The 27561-nt window shown below is 36.2% G+C and overlaps 2 protein-coding genes across 2 annotated transcripts; one reads left to right on the plus strand and one right to left on the minus strand.

Annotated features, from left to right (window-relative positions):
- The first annotated feature begins 4626 nt into the window (after positions 1-4626).
- On the plus strand, positions 4627-14430 carry LCTL (lactase-like). The gene is made up of 13 exons (XM_009702886.1): positions 4627-4720; positions 5827-5987; positions 7587-7674; positions 7934-8040; positions 8332-8460; positions 8997-9092; positions 9889-9943; positions 10037-10198; positions 10974-11248; positions 11612-11738; positions 12205-12404; positions 12958-13021; positions 14315-14430. Exons 1-13 carry the CDS (start codon positions 4627-4629, stop codon positions 14428-14430), a joined length of 1674 nt encoding a protein of 557 aa, XP_009701188.1.
- Positions 14431-16062: 1632 nt separating this feature from the next.
- ZWILCH (zwilch kinetochore protein) lies at positions 16063-27424 on the minus strand. The gene is made up of 17 exons (XM_009702885.1): positions 27380-27424; positions 26085-26180; positions 25860-25978; positions 24907-25103; positions 24343-24422; positions 23909-24064; positions 23603-23674; positions 23169-23262; positions 22231-22286; positions 20794-20896; positions 19660-19739; positions 19297-19453; positions 18261-18289; positions 17722-17858; positions 17331-17426; positions 17122-17240; positions 16063-16444 (listed from the first exon to the last, which is right to left on the minus strand). The coding sequence occupies exons 4-17, from the start codon at positions 25079-25081 to the stop codon at positions 16353-16355; spliced, it is 1446 nt and encodes a 481-aa protein (XP_009701187.1). The 5' UTR covers positions 25082-25103; positions 25860-25978; positions 26085-26180; positions 27380-27424; the 3' UTR covers positions 16063-16352.
- Between the last annotated feature and the right edge of the window lie 137 nt (positions 27425-27561).

The following is a 27561-nucleotide window of genomic DNA, read 5'->3' on the forward strand; positions in this document are numbered from 1 at the left end:
TAAATGCAGTTTGAAAAATCACGTTTTCATGCACACCAAGGGCTCGCTCCTTCTGACCACTGAAGTCAGCGACAGTTCACCAAATGACTTTAGTGATGCTTGAGCTCGTCCCTGGAGCAGCAGACCAGCTGGTACGTATGGCACTGGGCAGAGAGCCAAGGGATCCGAGTTCAGTTCCTAGCTTGATATAAACTCCCTGTGCGATTTCTGTTCAGTCTCTCTGGGCCTCAGCTTCTCATCTGTAAAGAGAGGGGATCTGTCTTTGTCTGCTTCCACTGTCAGTTCTCTGAATAGTCATAGGCTCCCTCCTGGCGAGCCAAAGCTTTTGTTTTTGGTGTGATTTTTTGGGTGCAATTGTGATTTAACAAGGAATGACTAATGCACACCCTTAATCATCACAACAACTCTAACACCATACAGCACTGCAATGACTCTCGTACAATGCCCCACTCAGTTCTGCAGGACATAAAGCACGCCAGAGGTATAGCAAGTATTTTAAAACGTGCCTTAAGCACCAAACTCATCTGCAGTAGGCTGACCTATGTATACAATACTGCCCTTTACGTGCATCATAAATCACAAAGTGCACGAGCTGGTTGATTTTCAAGGATCACTTTCTCCATGCTTGAAAATGGTCCATCCCGATGAGCAGGAAGTCAAGCAAGCGTATCAAGAGACCTGCATGGATGAACAAGGAGCTCCGGACGCTATTCCCTCCGTAGTTGCAATAAACTTTTTCACTTAGGATATCAGAGGCGGTCTACGAACTACAATGTTGTTACTTATTTTAGGCTACCAGGCAACGTTTTTAATGTTAATGCTCTTTTCATGAAATTGACCACGAGAGGGCACCAGTTCTGCTCTGAAAAAAAAAACAAACACCAACCAACAAACCAAAACAAAAAAAACAAACAACAAAACCGAGTAGCTAAATAAATAAATGGGAATTTGCTTACAAACTGTATAGCTTCAAAGGCATACTATAGCAGGTTCTACGGTCATGAGTCACCCACCCACAGAAAGCCGAAGCGTCAGGCAGCTACGCAGGAGCAACGCAGCAGGAAGAAAATCACCTAATGACCTCGAGCCAAGAGAACTGGTGCTTCTTCTGCCCCTCCTACAAGACTCCCTTTGCTTACAGACCCCCTTTCCTTAGAGTGGATAGGTGAAAGGTTCACATATCTGTTTGTACCAGTGTTGTCCAGAGCCTCCCTCTGCAGCACCTCTGTCCTACCTCAGGCCTCCCGCACAGGAGCAGCAGTTATCTTCACTGCTACTCTTGGGAGGCTCATCCCCTTCTCCCTCAGCAGAGAAAGGCTTTTCATTCCTGAAAGCCAGGTGAGCAGCAGTGTCTGAAACCCCATGTTTTCAGCCCAGCAAACCCTAGCAATGGGTTTGCTTCTTTCATAGTCTTTTCAATGCACACTATCTATGAGGGGGGACTGAAAGATACGTCACAGATCTGAAAGAATGAACAGCTACAGCTCAAGCTAAACAGCTGACCCCCAAGACTGGGAGAGTAGTTTTTTCCACAAGGACCATGACCATAACAAATTCCTCTAGAAACAAGAGAAAAGAAAAAGCATATTATTTTTCAAGACTGCATCCTGAATATCTAATACAAAATTATGCCATGTAAAAACAAAACCCTTGGCCTCACAAAATCTCCCGGTGAGATCTCCCTGCCAAATAACATCTAGGATACAGACATTTGCACCAAGAGAAAAATGTCTACAAATACCCTATTCAAAAGCAAGTGCAATTATGTATGAATGTATAGATCACTTGCAAAGCTAATTTTGCTTACAAAGGAAAATACCTCATTGCTAAAAGATTCGTATGGTTAAGCTAAACCTTTTCCTGCAGCATTGACTGTGAATACAAAAGGATTGTTCTTTTTTGTTTTGGCTGTAAGTGAACAAAAAGCTGTTTTCAACTAGATGCTTCTCCCGAGTTTTTGTGACAGATGAATTAATTCTGTGCAATTATTCCATGAAAGTAAATTTATTCTGAATGCCCTGGTAAATTTCTGGCAGTTCAGAGGAATCTCCCAGCTAGGACACATCCATTGCGAAGACCACCAGGTAAGCCAGAAATGGGGGAAAATTAAAATAACTCAATCTATAACCAGGGTAGAAGGTAATATAGCTGCTAGAGAACAAGAGAGTCAAAAGGGTACCAGCCTTACAGTCTAGACTTGATGAACCTTTTTGCACCATTCGAACAGCTGTTTCTTCTACTGTGTTTGTAAAGGTATGTGCCAGAAAAAGAGAGCAAGGAAGAGTTGCAAAAAGCATGTATTCATTTGAAAAGAAAATTAATTGATAGAATATTCCACAGTGAACTGTGCATAAAATAAGTCTATTTTCTTCAATACAGAGTGTTGTAAAATCGTGTTTGTTCAAAAATGTGTTTCTTGTGCTTGAGCAATTCTTGAAGTTCTGAAATTATTGCTAATACAGTTTTCAGGCCAAAGAATGATTTTGATTCAACTGTTATTCGTAGTTCCAAATGAGTTACTCAAAATATGAATCAGATAGATAGTCACAAATGTCTAAAACCATGATAAACACCCTGAAACATTATTAAAGCTATGCTCTAACTTGAAAACAGAAATTTCAGCACACCTGCAAAAGCATACAGTCCTATTCCCGTAGGGTTAATGCCTCAGCTACAGAAATCAATGATATACCTCGCACAACACATTTGCTGGTCTCCTTGCTGCTTTTCACCTGACTGTCAGTCATTGCTAACAAGAATACAAATGGTAACGCTAAATTTAAACTAATTTATTGACTAGGCTGAAGAGCTGGATTTGACTGTCAATGTCTAAATTAAAATCACATGTATTTGCAACCTTTTATATTCAAAATATAAATAGAGTACTTTAAAAATTCACAGAGTTTAATGGTTGTAGTCTGCTCTCTTCTCTCTTTTTCCCCTTGCGACCTAAATGTTCACATTAGAAATGCAGAGGTGAAGATTCTTTTAATCCAAGGCTAAAGGCCTTTGATGTTGAAGTAGGTACATTTCCTCAAACCAGCTGTGCAGTTCCTGCATTAATTAGGAGATATGGAATGCTCTTTAATAAGCACAGAAGAACGAGAGGTCTCTGAGATCATACATTTATTATATGTTCTGTTTCTTTGCCTTTTGGTTTTAGCCAAACTTGATTTTTCATTTTGGCCAGGAACCAATCTGCAAGCAACACAGGTATTACACAGGCTGTTTGGCTCTGGTATCCCAGATCACTCGAGGCTTGACCTACAGACCAGGGAAGTCAATGCAAAGAGTCTCACCAGGCTTTGATGCAGGTCCTAAATTATTACATGAGGGAGACAGATGCTACAAAACCACGGTAAAAGGCAAGTCAGAAATAAACTGTTGCTTAGTTCTATTTAGTCAGTCTCTCCCATTACTGACGTCTCCTAACAGAGGTGGTGAAGGAGCACACAGTGGGCTCACCATGGGTCACCCGATTCTGAAGGTGGTTTTTCCACCTTCAATCTGTCACTTGCCCCAGGGCTGTGCAAGAAGAGCCGACGAGAAGAGATGCTGTGTGAAACATAGTTCCCTTCTTGCACATTGCAGAAAGACTGCAAGGCTGGTTTTGTACAGGCAGACAAGGACATGGTATTTTCAGACCTTCATTTACCTGCTCTTGGGACCCCTAAGGCTGTTAAACGCTGTCTCACAACAGCAGTCCAATTGATTGCCTTAGTGTACATGTCCAATCCTGCAATCCCAGTTTGCTTTTCAAAGCTCCAGATGTATTTGCTTTTCATACAATGCTCCAATGCAAAATATGATTATTTTTAATAAGATATTTGTTCTACTTTTCCTCACTTCACAACCCCATCTTCAAATTCACCAACAGACGCTCAGGAATGTAAAACACATCCTTTGGGAACTGTATACCTTTGGGGAAAATGGTGCTGTTTCACAAAGCCCTTCTGAAACTTTACTTAAAATGGTTAGAATTGGTCATCCCACCAATAGTTTAACCCAATTTAGCAGTTAAAATTTTACATTGATGCTGGAACTGGATAAATGGAACGCATCAAGATAAAAGCTGCAATGATTAAAACTGCAACAACTGCAAATATTCATTTTTCTTTTCCAATGGAAACAAATCTTGTTTCCATAACATATTTAGGTGGCAAGATGCTAGCAGCATAATCGCTTTATTTCTGGCTCCTGCACACAAACACTGTTTGCAGGGTTTTAGTTACTGACACTGGTGGGACAGTTTGAAATCCTGAACAAAATAGCTACCAACAAAGAAACTTTTAGAATACAGTACAGATAAATAACATTATGGAAAACATGCAGGGAGTGCTTCTAATAGTTATAACTTTGCACTTCATTCTTCCCTCACTTTCATCACCCTGCCAGAAGCTTAACTGCATCTTCCACTTAGCCCAAGCACTGCTTTTAGCCTTCAATGAAAACCGTACCCATTCAGCAGACAAAATAAGCTCTCCCCTTTTGATCACCCTAAGCCTACTTTGTGGAGCAGCAATACTTGACAACACTCTTCTATTTTATCAGGTGGGAACTTGCAGAGAACACTTTGCAGTGATGAAATTAACAGTGATGAAGACTTACATTTTGAGAATATGGTGTATGCTTGTGCCGATAATACGAATGAATACAGCAGAGGATTTCCAGTGGACAAAGAATAATCCAGGCTCTTTCTATTATGGCACTTTTCCAGCTGGTACTTTCGAACTACAATTGATTGTGGGTTTTATAATGCTCTATATCTACTTGTGTGTTTGCACAAGAAAGCTACCAAAAGGGTTTTCCTTGTCCTTCCAGGGAAACAGCAGAAACAAAAATTCAGGCTCTTGCAGAATGCACACTTAATATCATCTTCTGAACGTGGCCCAGGAAATACAAGGATTCACATAACCCTGCACTTCATATAGTCACTTAAAACTGTAAACTCTGAGTAAATGCTAATAGATCAATATTTCATATCCAGATCTCCCTTTTCTGTCTGTGATTGAATAAGATGCACAGTATAACAAATCACACCTGAGAACTCTTCTCCTTTTTCATAAATTATCTACAACTAATGAAGAATTACAAAGTAAAAATTTCCTTTGTTATGCAGCTAACTTCAGAAATGAACATGAGTGAAATAATTGTGTTGGGTTTGTTTCAAGCTGTTTAGTATTATCTAATCCACTCTTCAGTACTGCTTTATGAAACCTTGTCCTTTCTCCAACGTGTATTTATATGCACTCGTATTTCATTCAACCAAAATCAAAACCAAAAGGATACAGGCACTGATTTGTTTTCATGCCCAAATTTTTAAGTGGCTTATGAAATAGATGAATCATGTCCTTTTGTATAATACTAGGAAAATAATCCAGAATTTTTTATATATATTTACATAACAACAGCTACACTAGTAATTGCTAAAAAAGCCCATAAAAACTAGCAGGCAGAAAAGATGCAGGAACCTAATTTTTTCTTACAGTAAGACATTTCTGCCATGCTATCAATGCACTACCTCATTACTGTAAAATAATAGTAACAAAGTTTCATATACGAAAGAATTAGATTCCTTTTTCAGTGCATCAGAAAAGGATACCTTTAGTCTGTATCACATTTTCAGACAGCCCCTTTTTATGCCCCGATAGAGCTTCACATAGAAAACGCTGGCCTCTTGCTCAGTAGGCATGCAATCATGCACACTTCACACCAAGCTATGCAGCTGTGAAGATGTATCAATTACTTTCTCATATGAAAACGTAGTACGAAGACCAGTTTTTCAGGAAAATGTTTAAATCCTAACTCACTTCTTTTTACCTTTAGGGTTTTTATGGGGTGTTGGAAGTTCTGCATACCAGACTGAAGGGGCCTGGGACAAAGATGGGAAAGGACCAAGTATCTGGGATGCTTTTACTCACAAGAAAGGGAAAGTGTTTAGAAATGAAACAGGAGATTCAGCATGTGATGGCTACTACAAAGTTAAGGTATCGTTAAAGAGGAACTGTCCCGCTAGAAACAGTCTGAAGCCATTCCATGATACTGATTTCCCATTTTGAAATAACAGTAAAGATGAAATGCTTTAATTGCTCTACAGGCCCATTTAACTTAGCAAGCCAAGGGATGATATTTTCAATTAGTTCAGTTAAATCTTCTTTCCTAATAATCTCATAGAATCAATAACACTACAGGCATTTCCCAAATACGTCTCAGGTTTTCAGGATTTTTGTGACCAAAGAAATATTCTAAATTTTGTGGGAAGTCCAAATGCTTAGTTAGAACAAGAACAAGGAACACATTTGAGCTTTGAATAAAAATAACTTTTTGTGTGGGTGTGTTTGAGCAGCTTTAAAGGTTTTCTATGTCTATTTAAGAATAATAGAACCATTAGATGCTTTAAAACTCAGTCTGAATGTTTTCCATTTCTTTGAATGGATAACAAATAAATAATCAACGCAGCTCTATTAGCAATAGGTTTCCAAGTTTAAAACTATCAAAAACAATTTTAGAATTACTGTTCTGGAGGACAGACAGATACGCAGCAAGAGGAATCCACATGACTGTGATAAGCCAATATTACATAATTAGAATTCCAACTAAATGGATAAAAGCTATATTCCACTGAGGTTTTTCCACATATATGAAATCCAAAGGAGAACTAGAGGTCTCGCCAGGAACTAAGGAAAGAAGATAATTACGCCTTGCTATCCTAAAACAGGAAAATGCAGAAGAGATTTCATTTGATCCCTCTCCAACAAGTCAAAGTTTGAAAGAACAGCTTAATAAAAATCCACAGGGAGGTTGGAACTCTGAGGCTCACTGGGCTGTTGCATTAGAAGAGATTGACATGATGATCACAGGACTTATTTTTCAGAGAGGATTCTGGCATAAATGAATAGTGTTTTGACACTTGCTCACTACCGTGGGCTTGTATTTTGAGATACTTTCTAAAACTTGCTTATATGCGTTCAGTTACATGGTCCTCTTTATAGAAAAGCACTCTTTTTCTATTTGCTTTCATTATCAGAATTCTCTTTGCATTGGCTCATATACCATCAATTTCTAATTTAATTTAATATTGAAGATGTATGATTTCTTTAAAAAAAGAACATGTATTTACACTGAATTTATTTTTGTGCTAACTCCAGTATGAGAGAGTAAATGAAAGCCTGCGTAATAATGTTTTTGTGTCTAAGCTGAAGTGTTTCAGGTCAAGATTTACAGGCTTATATTATTTTTTAAAACATGCACATTACAAATTCTGACATAAATATAATTGTGTGACAGAATACCTCAACTTATTTTTCTGTTCTCTATTCGATGGTGAAAACATTCAGTTTCCATAGTTGTTAACACAAAACATTACAGGACTTCTTCATAAAGTCAAGAAAAAAATGGTTAGAAAGGAAGTATACAAGTAGAAAGAGACATCATCTCAAAGCAAACGCAGAGAATAACGGATGGAATCCTCTTTCGTGCAACTCTTCTATAGATTTTCTGCATTCAGTACTATTTAAGACAGGTGAGCCACTGAAGAGTTACTCTGCTCGGACTTGAGCTACGTTAATTGGATTTTCTTTTCACAGGATGACATTCAGTTACTGAAGGAGCTGAAAGTTAATCATTATCTATTCTCTATCTCATGGCCTCGGATTATGCCCACTGGCATCAAAAGTAAGCATAACACATTCTCCATATTCTTACCAGTATTAGTAGGCAAGTAATTTTACTCATGAGTATACCACAGATGTTTAATGTTACTGTTAAACAGATTTCTGTATTTTTGTCTGCAGAACAAAATTTAACCGTTACATATCCATTACAGTACACCCATCCCTGTAGTGTAAACTTGGTTAAAATTTTCAGATTTCTATTCTTCTAGTTATTTGAAAAACAATCCAGATAATTCCTTGTCTGTGCGTTTCATCAGCAGAACAATTGAACGAGGAGGGAATACAGTTCTACAATGACACAATTAATAGTCTTCTGGAAAACAATATTATCCCTATCGTGAGCCTCTACCACTGGGATCTTCCACAGGTTAGGCAATATTTAAATTAGCGAAATGTCTAATATAAATGCTTCTGATAGGGAACTTATTTCTAAGTTTAAGGACAATGTGTACTTTAGAAAAATATTTAAAGATGCCTGCATGCTTTTAAGTGCACTTATAATTATTTTCTATTCGTTTGCATTTTATATACATTGTAGTTGATATACATGGAAGTTTTGAAAAATCTCTGAGTTACTGAAATATAAATAAAAATCTTTCTTAATAAGCACCTGAACTTCAAATAACATTATTGATTCTTCAAATTCTTATTTACAAAGGTTCTCCAAGAAAAGTACGGTGGCTGGCAAAATATAAGCATGATAAACTATTTTAATGATTATGCAAATCTGTGTTTTGAGAAGTTTGGCGATCGTGTGAAACACTGGATTACTTTTAGTAATCCTTGGGTAAGTTATCAGTTTCCTTCCGATCACTCCCATAACACAGTTCTGTTCCCAAAATTCTGTGGAAGTGACACTACAGGAAAGTAGGTTAAAAATTGGAGAGGGAGAGGCTTATGCCATTAATCTTAAAACCAAAAATCTCAGTGGCTAGATTCGGCACAAGGGCAAGGTTTTAAGATATAAAATTTCAGTGAAGTTTTGAAAAATCATCAGCTGGAGAGGAGAGAGGCACAGAAATCAGAGAGGCAGTTATAACTTGCCCTTCATGCATTTCATCAGGGAGCAGCAAGCTGGTGACTCAGTCCACTAACCCTAGTCACCAAACACATCGTTTCCAACAAGCCACAGCATATTATCAACCAAGCAGTGGGGCGGTAGATGCGAGCCAAGGAGAGGGGAAGGAAAAAGGGGACTGGAGAGGAGAGAGAGATTGAGAGAGAGACAGACCATGCAGAAAGGCACACGATCCAAGCCCATAGGATGGCAGCAAATTCATTAGCTCTGCTGTTCGGAGAATAACTAACTCTATGTATTCGTAGGCAGTTGCTGAAAAGGGTTATGAAACGGGAGAACATGCACCAGGACTGAAGCTCGGTGGATGCGGAGCATACAAAGCAGCACACCATATAATTAAAGTAAAACTAAAATTGTGCTTTAAAGTATGTGTAAATTAAGAATTTTTAGCAGACTAAGTTTTTTTTGATTCTGCTCTTTAGATGGAAATATAGTTTGGCAATGCTGTCATTTCCAACTAGCACATCAAAATTATCACCTGACTTTAAACCACCAATTTAATTTAGACACCAATTCAGGTGTAGCATGAAATGCCAGGTGCTTGATGCAACACTGTTGCAACAACTTAAGCGTTTCCTTATAATTTAAGTGTCTCTTACAGAATGTTTCAAACTGATTGAATAAGAAAATATCCGGGTTACTCCAGAAACAAGAAGTAAAATCCTATTCCTTATAATTTAAGTGTCTCTTTTACAGAATGTTTCAAACTGGTTGAATAAGAAAATATCCAGGTTACTCCAGAAACAAGAAGTAAAATCCTGACCTGTTGAAATGAACTCAGATTTTGGAATTTACTTCAGTAAGGCTAGCTCTTGCAAAAATAAACTTTCACTTGCCTGAATAAAGTAGGCAAAGACATCCAAAGACTGGAGACACTGGACAGAACACTATACTGAATGCTGCGTATTACCTTCATGGGGACCTCCTGGAATTTAGGGAAGGAAACTTGCATAAATGCTTTTTTGACATCTTACATGAAATGAAAGCTTCCACAATATAAATAAAATAAATTATGTGATATTTTCAGACACACCTTAGTGCAAAAACTGCTCTTGATCTTCACTAGCTTTCTGTACCAACTATGGCATAACCGATTAAAATGTGCACAAGATTATCTCTTTTTTTTAAAACTTACAGACTCATGCAAAGGTATGGCACTCTTACAATAACACATGGCGCAGTGAGCAGCAAGGTAATAAGGATTCATTCTGTGATTATGCTTCTATTTATATTAAGGGCTTTAAGATTATGCATAAACTGCAGAACTGTCACTTTGTGTTTTAAGGTATGGTTGGAATTTCGCTAACTAGTGGCTGGGGTGAACCTGTTGATCCACATAGCCAAACAGATAGAGATGCTGCTGAAAGATACATACAGTTTCATTTGGGATGGTTTGCAAATCCAATTTACAGAGGAGACTATCCAGAAGTTATGAAGAATTATGTAGGTAAGCCCCAGTAACTGACTATAACGTGAATAAATTACACGCTTGCAGTGTATTACAACAGAATAGCCCCTGACCAATGTGTAGTCTAGTCAAGTATGAGGACACAGGTGAGACATGGCTAAGCAACAAATGGCCCATGGGCTAGACGCAGCTCCTGAGCAGTTTGGGGGACGTACTGGAACGAAAAAGTTGAGCTGCTGTTGAGCCCAACAGCTGCACGTCTCAGTGCTCCAAACAGGAAAGGAAGCAACTACCTCACTTTTTCAGTCATAGCCCATTGTTAGTGGCCTAACCAAGACAGGGAGTCATTAAATATTTTTCTGGATTTTCCACCTCAGGGCAAAGAACCAGTAGTTTTTCATCACTAAAGCTTGCATTTCTAAAGGGTTCCACAGAATGAAGACGACAGGCAATGTACCCAGCAGTAAAGCCCTTCTGTTCTTGTCATGTTGTGTTTCCAAGCATTCTGTCAACATTTATCATACTCTTTGGGGAAAAAAAAACACACCACCACCCACAACCAAAAAACCAAAACAAACACAAAAAAAAGTCAAAAACCCCCACACTTTAATTCACTGTCTTTTCCATGTATTGTACCCAACATACTTCTCCAAACCAAAAAGACTAAAGATTATTTCACCTTAAAAAAGCAAGCAAACTAAACTGTCCTCTACACTAACACTAAGTTCAGGAAAACCATATTTATTGTTGGTGAGGTAAAGAAAACAAATTTCTGTGCTCCTCAGAAGTATGTTTCCTATAATTATTTTGACAGGTAGGAAGAGTGCCCAGCAGGGCCTGGGGACATCAAGATTACCAACTTTCTCAGCGCAAGAGAAAACCTATATTAAAGGCACATCGGATTTCCTGGGAATAGGTCATTTTACTACACGTTACGTTCTACAGAAGAGCTTTCCCTTTCTACAAGTGTCCAGTTACCACACCGACCGTGATTTGGCTGAACTGGTAGACCCAAAATGGCCAGCTCCAGGACCTAAGTGGTTATATTCTGTGCCTTGGGGATTCAGAAGATTACTCAACTTCATTAAGGTGATGACAGAGTAAATCTTGAAAAGGAAGTGAACAAAATGTCTGGTTACATGCAGAAGCTGCAGGAGCTGCACTTATACTATTTTAGATATTTAACAGTTTCACCTATATGTTTATCTTGTCATACTGGGAAGTTTCTTTGCCAAAAAAACCACCTTAATTTCAGTTCAGAAAACTATAGAATTCAGTAATTTTAAAATAAAAACCGTAGCTAACTTAAATTCCCAGTTACACATTTTTCTTAAAGGTAACTAAATAAATCTAGAAAATTGCTTTTAAAACATTTTACTAAGAATCTCATGTTCTGTCAAAACAAGATGAATTTGTTTATATGAACCAGTCTAAACATATCTTTGTTTGCAGACACAGTATGGGAACCCTCTCATTTATGTGACAGAGAATGGAGTTTCTGAAAAGGTACAGTGTACTCAACTGTGTGATGAATGGCGGATAGAGTATCTGAAAGGATATATTAATGAAATACTGAAAGGTAACTTTAAAAACATCTTTTTGGAGCATGAGCTTTTTGAGCATTTTCACCTTCTGATTATTTTTTATTCTTGTAGTTTACCTCCTAGAGAAATAAATACTTGCAGATCAAAACGGACAGCAAACTAGACTAATAAATTTTTACAAAAACGATAACCTAGCCAAACGTACTGATGCTAATAAATACAATAATCTACATGAGATTTACTACTGTAATGAATCATCAGTTTCCACTTTTAGAAAAGAGAAATTGCACCTAATTACCATTCTTATAGAGCTCTAGTACTTCTAAGCTAAAGATAACATTTTCAAAGAATCTAAATTACTTTATACTTTGCCATTTTTCTGTCCTCCTCCCTCCCTCCCCATTTCTTTCTGGCATAAAAAAACCCACCTATAGAACCATATTTTAAGGATGACAAAAATAGGCAACAAGTTTAAGAGAATAATTTGTATTCTGTTTACAGCTCTAAATGACGGTGTTAATGTCAAAGGTTATACTGCTTGGTCACTGCTGGATAAATTTGAATGGAACAAAGGCTTCTCTGAAAGATTTGGATTTTATCACATTGATTTTAAAAACAAGAACAAACCACGATATCCAAAGGCATCTGCTGACTATTATAAAAAGATTATCAGTGCAAATGGATTCCCAAATCCAAGAGAGGTGATGTCAATTGCTAATTTTATTCTTTTTTCTTTTCCTTTTTTCTTCAATATATGGGCAAATATCACACTGAATTTCACGAAACAACATGCGTGAATACGGTACATGAAATGACAATTTGGTTCTGTAAATTAGGGTTGTGTTAAATCAGGCCTCTAGAGACAGAGAAAGTGGAAATAGCCTCAACTACTGTTTCTAAAGTATTTCATGAACTCTAATTGGACTTACTGATGTAATCAAAAATTCTGAATCGTAAGTTACCAGTGCTCTGTCAGATTTCTAGGCAGAAAATTACACATACCTGCTACCTTATTGGAAAATAATATGGAATATTATGCACTTTTAAAAGTTTTATTAAACAATTAACTATAAGAAATATACCGCAATAAAAATCACAAAGATACAAAGAAACTTTCAGAAAATGATGTGTTGACAGAATAAAATAGTTTCAAGTCAATTGTAGTGGACAAATGTTCAGGAACAGAGAAGAAGCTGCTGCGAAAGAGACAGAATATTACAGTCTAATAGAACTGCTACATGTCAACCTTCTCAGGTGGAAAACTGGCATCGGAAGGCCATGGACACTTGCTCTACCACACATCAACTCCTCGAGACAGGTAATTGTGCGTCTTCTCTTTTGTTTTCTAAAAGCATATTATGTAACTTTCAGATTTTTAAGTTTCTCTGTGAATACCACTATTAGCAGGTCCTAAAAGGTATCTTCTCCCTGAAAGCACAACAGCTTTCAAATACAACAAGCCTCTAAAGAAAAATGTCTTTATTTACTCTCTCTAACTAAAATCGCTGTAGCTAAACAGATCAGCTTTGAATGTTAATGGAATACACAAACTGAAAGAGTTACTTTTTAAAATTAAGGCTAGGGATGACGGTATTATCCTTAAAATAATAAAAGTGCTAAAGGCTCTTTCAAACATAAAACAAACCCAGACAAATCAAGACAACCATGTACACAGAAAATCTCTGAATGTTTGTCTTCTACATAAAATGGAACTATAAAAAAGAAGAAGCAGGCTAAGTACTAGCCTAAGGTGGTGTTAAGCCACATTTTTTTCTCTTTCATACTCATGGTAACGCCACCACAACTTAAGAGCAGCTGCTCCAGAGTACATAATACGGCAGACTTTGCCTGCAGTTTCCAAAGTGCCAGGCTAATCCATCTCACTTAAGACCTTCCCAGTGTAATTCAGGATCTTTCATAATTCCTGAACTAGGAGAATAGTCTACAGCAGCGGATTTCTGAAACTTTTAAGAAAGATGAAATAAGTATTAAAAAGTCTTATAAGAATGATGAGATAAATTCCACATGGTAGAAAATGTCAGAGCAGTCATCCTAAGTTTATCCTACTTAGACTCGACTGCAGAGTTATATGTTCCATGTGAATTAACTGTGTTTACTGAACCCTTTGAGGCTTATCTGTGGAGTAAAATTCTACAAAATAGAACCCATCTAATTTTTCAGAGAGCTACAGAACAATCATAAAAAGGCTAAAGTGCTTCCCAAGGATTTCTCTTTGACAATTTTCTTTTCTACCCTTCCCTTGGGGTGGGGGGAATAAAAATCAAAGGAACAGTACAATACTGCTAATGCACTGAAGCTAATTCCTAGTAAGCACAATTTTTGCAGCCCTTTGAGCACTGACATATGTTCAAAAATTTACCTTAGGAAGAAAAAGAGAGGGAAAAATTGTCTCGGATTTGCTCCAGCTTTTGCAGACTTATATGAAATTTTTTGTTTGTTTGTTTGCTGTTTATGCCAGTGTCAACATTTAACAAAATAATTTTAGTCATAAATGTTCAAAAAATCCTTAATCTATGTTAACTCTAAGTTAACAATTAGTATACTCCAGAAGATTAAATTTCTTACATATTACTCATTTCTCAAATTTTAGATTCCCTGATTACTTACATGGAAATGGTGACAGAAATTGTTCTTCCTACAGTTTTCACACTCTGCATACTCATCAGTATTGTTCTACTAATATTCTACCTTCGAAATCACAGTTAAAGTTCCCTGCTTATACACACTTTCATTTTGCATAATAAATAAAACACAACTGGTTTATTATATTGGTTAAAGTTTACCACAGATGCCTCTTTTTATACCAGTGTAAAGAAATATTACTTCACCTATCCACCTAGTGCTTCTATAGTTTCTTTTCAATTCCCAAAACATAATTTTTTTTATCAAAACCCAAAGTACATTTTCTTTCTGCTTTACTTTCTATTGATTTTAAGTAGCAGGTTTTATGTTTCTTATTATTTTGGAAACTACTATACATTTTCTTCACCAGAAAAATAGTTGGCTAAGATCAAAGTGATTCAAATCTTGACAGTACAAATTTCAAGTGATTAAAAGCTGCTTGCAAATTCTGATTTCAATCTGTTCATCAAGAGACTTTTAATTAGCGTGTAACTACTATTTGAAGAGAGACAAATGCATAATTTTAAAATTGAAAAGGATTTAAATATTCCAAGAGCAGTGCTTAAACATTAACTTATTATTCATGTCTAAAAGTTAGGATAATATATGCCTTACTATTTAGGTGTGGAGAAGAATTATTTGAAGTGATTAATCAAAGATGACAACTGCTGAGGCAGATTTAAACCAAGGACTCTTATCTCTCTAGATTTGTTTACAAGGAGCTAGGTTTATCTCATACGACTTTATAATATATTCCACACAGAAATGCATAATACAAGTAATCCAAGCACTTCCAGAATGCAATATTCCACCTCAAATTCACTTCTACTGCAGGTAGAAACAAGTTAGGCACATGCTTTATAAAAAATTTGTTCCAGAATATGGCCATCTGGCTATATTTGTCCTGTTGTGCTCAAAATGACTTCTCCACAGCAAAGCAACAACCAGGTTTCCTATTTAGCTTGCACTATATTTTCAACACTGCATGTACATATACTGAATGCAGAGTAGCAATACATAAATCCAAAAAAGGACCTTGTTCATAGCTTCTCTTCAAAGGCTAGCTATTAAACTGAGAGTTATTAAGTTGTAATATTAGGAAAGGGGTAAGAAATGAGATTTACTGAGGAGAAACCAGAAATAATAGAAATTTACAGTTTTTAAAAAGCATGAATATTGGGGGTTTCCTTATTCTTACTTATCAATAGTTAATAGTTTCTTTTATACCAAACGTTTCTGTCTCAAATTATTTAATAGGCATATACTACACTATGTAATTGTTTAAAATTACGCTACCAAAACATCACATACACTGTCTAATCAACATAACAACATATGCAAGTATCATCTCAACATATTTAAATGATTATGCCTGGCCAATCATACTGAACTTTTTTTTCCAAAAAATTACGCAAAAGCATACAAGACAACACTGTTAAAATAATTCCCTTTGCATTGAGGGGAAAAAAATGAATTTGAAGAGGAGAGAGAAGTATATCCAAGAACACTCCAAAATATATGAATAAATGGACAAAGAAAATCAAACTGTCAGAAGTTCAGAGTGCCCTGGATGAACAGCTTTCCAAATACATCTGGATGAAACGTCACTTGACCCCAGGAAAACATGACAATATTGCTTCTTTTGTTGGGATAAGATAATTCACACTTTGAACTGTGTCTGATTGAATTCTTAATGAATAAAAATAAAAATTAAAACCCCAAAGCGCAGAACTTTATTGAATGTTTGTAAATATAAGAACAAAAATATCTACTATATTTCCAAAATAATTATACTGTACAGTCATAATCACACAACATTTATAAACAAACTAGATGCATACAGATGAATTATGGATGTGTACATCACTTCAAGCACACTAAAGCAAATAAGTAAGATGTACTGTGCTTCAAATCAGAGTATTTCTAAATATAGTGTCTGGACAGATAATACTGAGCTTTCCCCTTTACTGTACCTTTCAAGGGCCTGCCTGTAGAGTAACTTGCATTTATGTGAAATGCACCTGACTGCACTCAGCCACTGTAATAAAATACATTCTTTCTTCACTGCTTGCATTAACTGTGGAATCGGAAAAGAGACCTGCATAGACAAAAGAAAAAGGTGCGATTAGCCGCTATTCTTAGAAAGAGAAATTGTAGAGATTAGTTCATGTAGCAGCTTCAAGAACTGGGTTCAAAATTGCAGTTTTACTGAAAGGAGCACTTCATGACAAAACTGAGGACAGGAAAGCTTCACCAGCCATTACTCTGTATCAAACCTCACACCCCAAAAAGGCAAATTATTTCTATACCAGTCTCTATGCTTAATTCTTCCCCATTCTCATGCTTTTTCACTTGTTCTACATTTGATTGCAGCAAGGCATGTCTTCTCTCCTTAGCACCTGCTTGCTTCTCTGACTAGACCAGCATTCAGTAACACGAAAATTTCTCTTCAAACACAGTCTCAGACACACTGGCAAAGATTTTAGATATAAGATATTGTGAAGAATACTTAAATCATGTCACATTTGGAACTATTCTGTCATTTTAACTCTAAAAACATAACAGCAAAGGTGAGAAGGCAGAAAGTCACCACTTCATGAAAATGTTTTGTATTCTATAAATACCATCTCACCCTTTTATTAAGGCAAAACATCTTTTGCTTTTGCCGAAAAGTAAGTATAAGTCAAAGTTCAGACCCACTGAACTCAGTATAAAAACTGAATTTGCTTGAAGTGTGTACTTTCATTATTTCATTTAACCACAAATATTCCTTACCTGTATTGTTTGATGTCATATGTTCACCAGGAGGATTAGTACTAACTTGCCATGTTGTTTTAACCTCCTTCGGTCCATGCCCACTACTTATGTCCACCTTCCATATTTCTGGGTGACTACTGAGAAAATAATAAAAAAAATGTCAAAATCCCGTCAGGTATTCAGTCACACTTGAATTTTAATGCTGTAAACATTGAAGTTTCTCTTACTTTTGATAGAACTTCTTGATAAGAGCTGGTCTGATTGGCAGTTGGAACACATGCTTCTCGTTCAGAGGGTTTTCCTTATAATACTTCATGCAAACTCTGCAATAGATATCAACTAGTTACTAACTCTCTTTGGAGAAAATCTTGTGCAACACTGCATAAACCTTGTGCAAAATTAACTATACTCTCAGATTTTATGATTTCCTTTGGTTTTCAATTTTAGTCATAAAGCAAAATTTAGCAGGAAGATCCAACTGTTACTTCTGCAGTCTCATTGTCATCAACATTAAGGAAGGATGCTTTTTTTTTTTAAAGAGAGTTTTTTTAAAACTGTCAAAGAGAATCTATTTGTTACTGTCACTTAAAGAGCAAGAAGTAAAAATGAAATAATTACTGCGTCAAAGGGAAGAGGTTCTCATGTTTAAACTGAAGTAAGACTGTACAGCTGACCATTATTTCCAGCATATGGTGAAGCTTTTGAACACGATGAACTTGTTCTTGTAGATCTACAGATGTGGAAATGAAGTAATCCTGGAAGAGCAAACATCTTTTGCTTTTAACTGGACACTCAATTTCTACAAACACACAACACATCCTCAGCATACTAAAATAATTTTCCTGCTTCTTTTGAGAAGCCAAAATTTTAAGCCCAGCAGACTCAAAACAAAGTTCCATGCTATCAAAGTATGAACAAAGGGTTCACTGTCCTGCCTGACAACAACCCATATCAGATACCTGGGAAATAATATATGAATAAGGAAACATCATAATGACATTTCTGCAGTGTGGTGTTCCGTCCTCATGATTTGCAATTCAGTTTCTCAGCTTATAGGAATGATATGACTTGCATCCCACCATCAGCTAAGTGTGTTCTATTTTATACTGTTTTCAGAGTTTAAAAAAAAAAAAAAGAAAAAAGAAAAAATATCTCACCAAGTAGGTTAATGTTGCAAGTTCCTGGCCTGTAAAATGAACGGGGAGGGGGGGGAATAAAATTGAAATTTACTACATAGCGTCAGATGAAATATAAGCAACATTCAGGTAATCAAACAGGGAATTCTACCAAAGAAAAGCACCAAGTCACTAGGACTGCAATGTTATTTATTGACATGATTACTCATTCATTCAAAACAAGAAAAAGCCTGTAAGTTGGCATGGTAGAGGCATCATTTTATTTACCACCAAGGCTGCACAATGAGGAAACCTACCACATACTTCCAGACAACCACCTTCCTTGGGACATATATTTACAAATAGTGAAAATAAAAAAAGCAAATGAAACAAAGAATGTAAACAGGATGACAAAGCAAAAAAGAAATGAAGAAATGAAAAGATGAAGGAAAAGGAAGCAGGTACGAACAATGGTAAAACACAAATCCCTCCTACAGATTCAGGGGAGAAAAAAAAAAAAAGTGCTATAATACCACAGACAAAACCACAACATTTTCAAGAAAAAATGTACTTTACAAAAATCGTTCCACCCTAGCTTTTTTTTCAAGTATAGTATATATAAAAGAATAATCAAAAATATCTTTCTAAATATTATAGACTGTACAAACACAGCTATTACATATAAGTGTCCTTGCCTGACTTTCTTTTAACCCATGTAGACCATTAAAGGAAAAGACAGAAAGAGCATGAGGGTCTTATTTTTTCACCCACAGCAAACAGATAAGAAAACAAAACAGTCCACAGTTATATAAGCCTGGTATTTATTTTACTTGAAGGTTTTTTTGAATTGAAAAAGAAGCAGATGGTTACGCAAGCTATAGTTGCTTTGAAACACATTTATTTTTTTAAATTTTAAAACCATATACAACTGAAAAGTACAGTTACTGAGGAGGCTGGAAACAGCACTTCAGCAGATGGGAGCAGAAGTGAGATCAAGGTTACCAAAAACTTCATTATTTCCTGCATAGAATATCTTTTCTCTGGAATTTCTAATCTTGTTAACAGATATTAGGCTTACCTATGAAAAAACTGACATAATCCTTCTTCATCTTATCCAAACCAATCTCCAAGAGCATTTGAATTGGAGTGATGCCACTGAGGGAAACGACCTCTATCTTTCCATGATAAGACTGCTGAATCAATTTACTTAACAAACTGCTACTCCCTTGATGAATCTAAAAATTAGAAAAGTTTTCTTGTGATGCAACTGTATGAAGTGTCAAAACGTTGTTTAGAAGTGCAACACCATGGAAGCAGAGGCAAACTGTGACACGTGAAAGTAATTTAAAAACAATACAACACAGAAACGAGGGGCAGTTAAAAGTGACAAGAACTATATTCTACTTCAAACGACTCAAAATTTGAACACACAAATACATACCCAGGGCTGTATCTCACCACGTTCCAGGGATTTTATGATCAATGTGAAACACTTTATCAACTCCTCATAGGAACTGACACCTTAAGAAAAAAAGATGCAATATTTTATTTATCAACCCAGGCTCGCTCTCATGCTGTTAAGTCAATAATGATAGGCCAACACATACTTGCAAGAATGAAACCCCTCATTTAAAGAATGATAGCTAAAATGACAGATTGCACTGCTTTTTGTGAAGTTTGTCATATTGTGACTTTAAAAAGGGTTACTCTAATGAAACGATGATCAAAAGAGACCACCGGGCTGCATATGACTGTTAGAGAACAGGACATGGCAGATGCAGGTTGTCATATAACACATTGTGGCTACATTCTCTCTATATACATTGAGGCTCAACACATTTTATAAATTTAACTGAACAGCATCTATCTAGAATATGAACTATTAGTATCCTTTTATCCAACTAACTGCTTCCTAAGCAAGAAAGAAGCCTCCATACATTTTGCAGCTGACACTGCCCTTAAGCAGGGCACATTGCAGTCAGAGTACATTTTGGCTATCTAGCTTCGATTCAAACACAGCAGCGGTTGTGCTAACAGGAATGAAAAGGATTTAAAAGTTGCATAACTCCATCCCTCAAACAGAAAGGAGCTGTTAAAATCTCGGGAACAGCTTAACAAAAGTTAATTAGTAATCTGAAAAAATAGTAATAAATAAATAAAAATGTATTTTACTGGAGGACTGCGAGTGGTATTACAACAATGATAAAGTTTGTGCGCAGCTTTATCAAGTCAAACATTGTCCTTCAGATCTAGAAAGACAAAAATTGTATAAAGTTTCCAGTTTTAGAGCAGATGAGTACTACCAATTGTTTAGTACCTTTTACAATCAAATAAAAATAAATATAGTATCTCCTGGTAGATGTTGATCTACCTGTATATGTAGTAAGAAAGTATATCATCTTACATACCTAAAATTAACTCCTGTAGAAAAAGCCTGTTGATAACAAGGTGATCAGTCCTTAAAACTCAGAGAAATTTATATTCATTTCACTGAGAAAGCAATACAGTATAGTAGATACAGAGAACAGAAGAATTAAAGGAAAACAGATGGGGCAAAAACCCACAATACACTTACTTCTCATTTTGCACCATAATTGTTCAGCAAAATCGAGGTCTCCTCGCTCACTGTAGATTGATTTTATTGAACTGTCCACTGCAGCCGTGTCACATTTGATTTTCTGAAAGAGTTTGTCTTAAGTAAAAAAGGATGCCTAAGATTCAAAGACCTTCTGAATTGAAATGTTCTCCAGAGATCAAAATTGGGTGCATCATTAATTTTTCCCCTTTTCCAGGGAAACTACTGCATAGAAATTACCAGTGCATAGTAATTCAGAAGCATATTTTTATTTAAAAGTGAGACTAATTCTTTTCAGAATTATCACACTGGATAATTGCTAGCTTTGGATGAGGAAGCAAAGCCCACTATCAGAAAGACTTTTGATCACAGCCAAGTAAAGCTCGACCAGATTGCCTAGTAAAAACCAACTGCTGAGCTCAAGATGGTCCCTTTTTGCCTTACAATGGCACAATGCACGGGTCATGGGTAAATAGCAAGAATACAGTCCAGCAAGCACTAACTCAGAACATGACCTACACTACACTGAACTCACAGATTATTAAATAACTGCATGTATACCTAGCAGTGCCCTGGGAGACCAAAATTAATACATACATAGATTCTCAGAACAGAGAACTATTTTCCTGTTATCTTGATCCTGAATATTTCTGGTTTAGCTGATACAGAAATCATTATATTTTTAGCTAATCAACAAAATGCAACTTCCCTCTCAATAGGAAAAAGACCCAAACCTGTCCTTGTAGGCTGAAAGGGGAAAACCAAAAAATAATCTTAGTATAACTGAAGACATTTTTAAAATTTGAATTTGTCCATTGCTTTAGGATATCATAAACCTCTAGATAAATAGGACAGATATCCAATTGATACCATTAAATTGGCCCAAAATCATTGCTTTTCTTGCCTAATTTAAATTCATGATAGAATGCAATGGCACAAAAGTCAGAGTTCCTGGAAGAAACTAGGACATCATGAGATTGATAGCTTTAGGAGACAACAGACAATGGTTAAGAAAAGGGAGTGAGATTGCAGTTGATATAATACAGTTCAATTTGCAAGCTTTTGGCAGTGAAAAAGGAAGGGAAAGGAGCAAATCAAAATGGCTCCACACCACTAAGTTGTATAAAAAAATACGCATAATGGACACTGGCAGACCATTTAGAATAAAAACAACAGGTAGGTTTTCTGAAGGTAAAAATTACAGTGGACTTTCTATTAGAGGATAGCTATGGAATTCCCAATTTTGCCTGTAAGGCCTTCTTCCATTATTTTTACATGGCAGAAACAGAAAGCAAGAGATCTCTCTTGCTTTACATCTTTATGTCTATGTATTCACATACTTACATAAATAATATACAAGACATGGTCAAAATCTGAAGTAACTACAGTTATCAGGGAAACAAGACGACAAGGCAATTGGTAGGAAATTGCATATACCTCCAGTTCATTCTTGTTTCCAGATATACAATATCCATCCAGCTCCTTCTTTAAATCTAGCAGAAGAGAAAAATAAATTTCATCACTATGAAAAAACATATCAAACCAATTGTATAAATCCCCAGGCACATTATAATTAACAAATACACTGACTGGATGGCTAATAGACAAAATTTATCCATTTTTAATTGGTTTTTACTGAGTAAGGATATAGTCTGAAAGATAACTCCTTAATATTTTTTATTATAAGGTATACATTTTCCCCATATACCTTTACAACATTCTGTTATCTAACTATTAACTTGTTAAGTTCCAGCGTGGAAGCAGTAAGGGGTAGCAGGTGGTCTAAGTAGTGTCTCTTGTTTCCTTTCACATGTATTTGTCAGAGAGTTTTAGTCTGGCTTATCTTTTGTTCAAGTTTTATCTACATACTAAAAAAATTTACAGTTGCATTTGAAAATCTCTTGGTGCATTCCTACATCTGATTCTCTTTTTAGGTTTGTTTTCTAATATCTTAAACTTCTGACAAGACACATACTGCTGACAATGGTTTTCAGAAGGAACCAGTAATTATGGATGTTTCATTTTAAGGTGTTATCAAAGTATTGTTTTCCACCACCAAAGGGACACTGAGCACATTTAGAAGTTCATGTGCATGTCAGACAAATTGAAAGATGTATCTAGAACTCCCTCACTTGCTTTTTAAACACAATTGTGTCCTTTCTATAAAGAAACAAGTATTACTTTTATACAAGATATTAGGAGAAAGAAAAATGACAGAGATGTACTGACTAACCTATTGAACTACTTTATGCAGGTGGTTAGGGCATCGAAATTAACATCTCTAATTCTAATACTTTAAAAATTGTATGTGGAATTTCCTTTTATTTCTGTGAAATGTGACATCCCTCTCTCCCCATGTAACAAGCAGCAATTACCAGTCAGAAATTCCTGGACCAGTTCAACAGCTGATTCAGATTCTGATGGCTCAGGCCACTCAGTCACACCTGTCTTCAAACCTTCGGCCAAAGCCTAAAGGCAGCATGAAAATCAAAACACCACAAATCAGTTCTTGTTTGAGGTTCTGCACATGTCATACTTCAAAATGTAGTTAACTTCTCCAAGACTCGTATGTCTCTCGCTGTACAGCTAACCATGAACTTAGAAACTTCTTGAATCTCCTGGCTTTGGTGTTCATGAGTTGTCCTCTTTGTATTCAAGATTCCTAAAACTGAACTCAAAGTTTATTGTAAAATAAAAGCTTAAAGTTATCTTTGTAACATCTGCTGAAGTTTTATTTGAAGTAAATTATTAACATATAAAATCACCATTCCATGTAAATCTGAAATTGGAATTTCTCACTTATACTTACAAGGAGAAACTGCAGTTCTCTATATAGCTGATGTACAGGACTTCTGGGGTTCCCAGACTCCAGCGTAATATTCTGAAAGTTCCAGAAGTTCATGTCAAACTTTAGAAATCAAGCATCCTAAAATTTTCATTAGTGAAATGCATATTACCATAATTTATAATTTAGATTATGAACACATTGTGTTGCTTATATAAAGAATAATAAACATAAATGTCAAGAGGCAAACTTATTTTCTATCCTTTACACTACTCATGATATAAGCCATGGAAAGAGTTTGGGTTGGTTTGCTTTTCCTTCTTGACTTACCAATGTGGCAGCTGATATTAGTGGAGGCGTCTCCAGAATCTTATCTACAGCATTCCATGTAATATCGACATATATATTGCTTTCAGATTCTACAATTGTGTCCTCTATTGCAGCATCTCTAATAAGTTCATACTGAGCAAATCCTTTTGTCATCACCTAGAATGAACAGATTTAAAAAAACCCAAAACATCAAAACCACCACAAGATTGTTTTGTTCGCATGCAAAATAATTTTAAAATAATTTCACACACACACAAAAAAGGGCTAATATCGGACAAATGCATAGCAACATAGGAAGCTTAAATGTTACTTCAAAAGAGACTCTTATACTATAGAATCATACTAAGGTGAGTTTCTAAATAGAACCTATAAAGCTTCCCAAAACCAGAGTTTTTAAACTTTCATTGGAAATGTGACAGACCATAAAAACCTACAATAGATGAATGATGTTTCATTTTATGTGCCATTTTGAGCTTGTCCAGGTTTGCAAAATAGGTTTCAACAGCTGTAGGACCTAGGAAAGGAAAAAAAAATAAAAAAAAAAAAATTTGATACAATTCCAATTTGGCATTTAAAATTAATTCTCAATTACTCCATTTGGTCAAGTACAACTCCTGTCATCCTTTAGAAAGCAGGCATTCTTCTTGCATTTGTCCTACTGATAACAAGAGCTGAAGATAATGCGTAAATGTTTAGTAAGTCAGTGCTTGTATAAGAAGTCGAGCAGTTGCAATTTAAATTTGCTAAGTTATTGCAGCTGAGTGAAGGTAGGCCTGCACAGATACCTGTGCATTAAGTATATTAAAAAGTTATTTCCCCCCCCACAGGATGGGTTAAAAACATCTTTTCTTTTCTATCTTTTTTTTTTTTCTCCCTTTTGTTTTTTAAAAGGAGGAATATAGAGCAGTACCAACCAGCATCACACAAAGGGCAAAGATCAATATTCCCAATTTTTAAGCCTTCCTCATTTAATTTTATGTGTCACATTATTACCTTACCATCACATGTCACCATATAAAAACTGATCCCTGTGATTTTGTTTCCAGCTTTGAGAGGCTCAGCTCCAAGCCAACAAGTATGTTCAGGATCAGAACCGTCACACCTTATCCAGAGGGGAGGAAGTACAACCAGTTCACTTATCTTCAAGTGGGTCATGTTTGGGTTTTGTACCATTGTATATAAGGAAATCAACTGCCTGCGAATATGAACAGGAAAAAAAAAAAATAAGATGCCAGCAAATATAGCTAAACCTTATCCCTTACATAAAACTTAACTCCTATCTACCATGCTTCGTTAGCAGATGTCAAATCATCTTACATAAAGAATACAATATTATAATCCTCTTCTTGCAGCTAGAACAATAGTCACAAAGGAGGCTGTTAGAGACTATAACTGAGAATATATTTAATATAATAGTTTAATTTAGACTACAGATTCCAAAATCATGATTGAATTCTACATTTTAAGCATGTTAAAAGGACAAGTTAGTTAAGCAAACCAGTCACCATGTTTTGGTATCATGCCTTGGTATTTTAATAACAGCCAACGACCCTCATCAGATTGTTTTTTTGGGGGTTTTGTTTGGTTGGTTGGTTGGTTTTGGTTTGGTGGTTTTTTTTTTGGTTTTTTTTTTTAACAGAAGCCTTACGAAAACAAGCATTGAAGTCTTAGTAAGCTTGCTTTGCTCACCTACACCCAGACAGCCCCATTAACCTAACGGGACAGCTCACAAGTGTTTTTCCAGTACCTTGACTTTAACTACTTTGTTAGGAATACTTTTAGCCAGGGAGGCCATTTTCTAGGATGAAAAATGGTCACATCTCCTCACTAAACTAATGTGTAATTTAATTTGGGGGGACTGAAAATAATACAGGTGCTGAATATTAGGAAGAGAGACAAAAGTTGCAAAAGAAAATTACATCAAAATGGAAGGTGGGCCCCTGACACTTACTTTGCCCTTCTGACAGGAAGAGCCACTGGTCCAGAACTCTCCTTTAGCAAAAGCTCAGCGGCGTAAGTAGCACCATCTGCATTTGATTCTTCCAAGGGGTCACTTTCTTCATTGTGTCTCTTTTAAGAGAAACGCATAGGTAAGTCAAAGAATGAAAAGTACGTGAAAACGGGAATTCAAAAGTCTATTACATTTAAAAAATTAACAACTAACATACACACTTACTGCTTTCTGCAAAATATATATCTTATTGTTTCCATTCCAGAATCTTTCAACAGGACTTTTGCAACTACTACCAATCAACCAGATCTCTACATCAGTCTGAAAAAAGAAATAAAATTAAAACTTTTTAATACACCACATATAAATGCTGCATTTCAGTAATTTTTTATAGCAGAAATTGCAAAATTAACTAATTCCACAAACTGTTTTCCAACTCTATTGCAACCATTATGACTCTAACTAAGGCTTTCTTACTTCAGGAGAACACAGTTACTGTATGCCATAGGTGGAATCAAATAAACTGTGAAAAATACAGCAACTTTCAACTAACCGACATAGAAATTTTATTCTCTTATGGGCTAATTCTATGAGAAACTTAAGTACGGTTCGACGAATGAAACTTCCGATAATCCAAAATACGAGGGATCATTGTTATCAAGTAGCAGCTGCCGTCACCAGAGATCCTTGAGACGGAGAATACTCATTTAAAGTAACTTTAAATATCAATTGATCACTCCTCTGAATGTCTCATGAGAGCTCTAAACACTGTTTGGAGGCATTAAATAACTCAAGCCTGTTCTCGAGAATGAAGGAATATGAATCTTTACTTAGGCTTTTCCATACACACAGAGAATTATTGCTTGATTCTTCACATCTAGTCTGGTTTTCACATTATAGTATATTTAAATAATCACCTGATTTCATTTTCAAACTATTATCAAACTTATATAAATCCCAAGATTAATACAACTGAGTAGCGTTAGAAATTTGCCAGCCATTCCTACGTTCCAAAAGCTGTTAGAAGCAACAGCTATTTTCATACAGATAGCCCATTCCCCATAAAAGTCCTTGGGTAAAAAGCGTGCCATCAGAAATATGAAAATACCGAGTGCAGCTGCTGTAGCACCTCTTTCCTGGCCACAGCAGACCACCCACCATCTGCACTTCACACGACCTCCACCCCATAACACTCCCACACTCACCTATACTTGATGCTGACAACCATTTTAAACAACCTAACCGTTAACAAGTGCAAAAAAAATGAGGTGGAACGCAGGAGTGAGCGGGGAGGTGAAGGCTGGTGCTGGCCCCGGGAGGGCGGCACTCGGGTACCCGGGTCTCCTTCTCCGTCCTGAGGTAGAGGCAGATCCGAAGAGGTATTGCTGAGGTAAACTTGCTGAGGTAAACTTTCCTTTTTACGTGGTATCCTCGCACATAGCTCAGCTGTTGATCAACAGCTGCGCGTTTTAAACATATACACTCAGGTTACATGACTGTATTTTCACATACATATTTACCTCAAAGAGATACGGGTGTTCAGGGATACTCTCTCTTCCTTCTTCATATATTCTGAAAGAAAAGAAAATGTTATGGCACGTCAAGTTTTTTCCTCTGTATTTCTCATTAAACGGCGTAAACTAAAACAACACAGGTCAACAACACAGGTCTACACCCAGAGCCTCAGCAGCCTCCTCACAAG

The sequence above is a fragment of the Cariama cristata genome, unplaced genomic scaffold, assembly GCF_000690535.1.
Source record: "Cariama cristata isolate BGI_N322 unplaced genomic scaffold, ASM69053v1 scaffold8586, whole genome shotgun sequence".
NCBI classification, from domain to species: domain Eukaryota; kingdom Metazoa; phylum Chordata; class Aves; order Cariamiformes; family Cariamidae; genus Cariama; species Cariama cristata.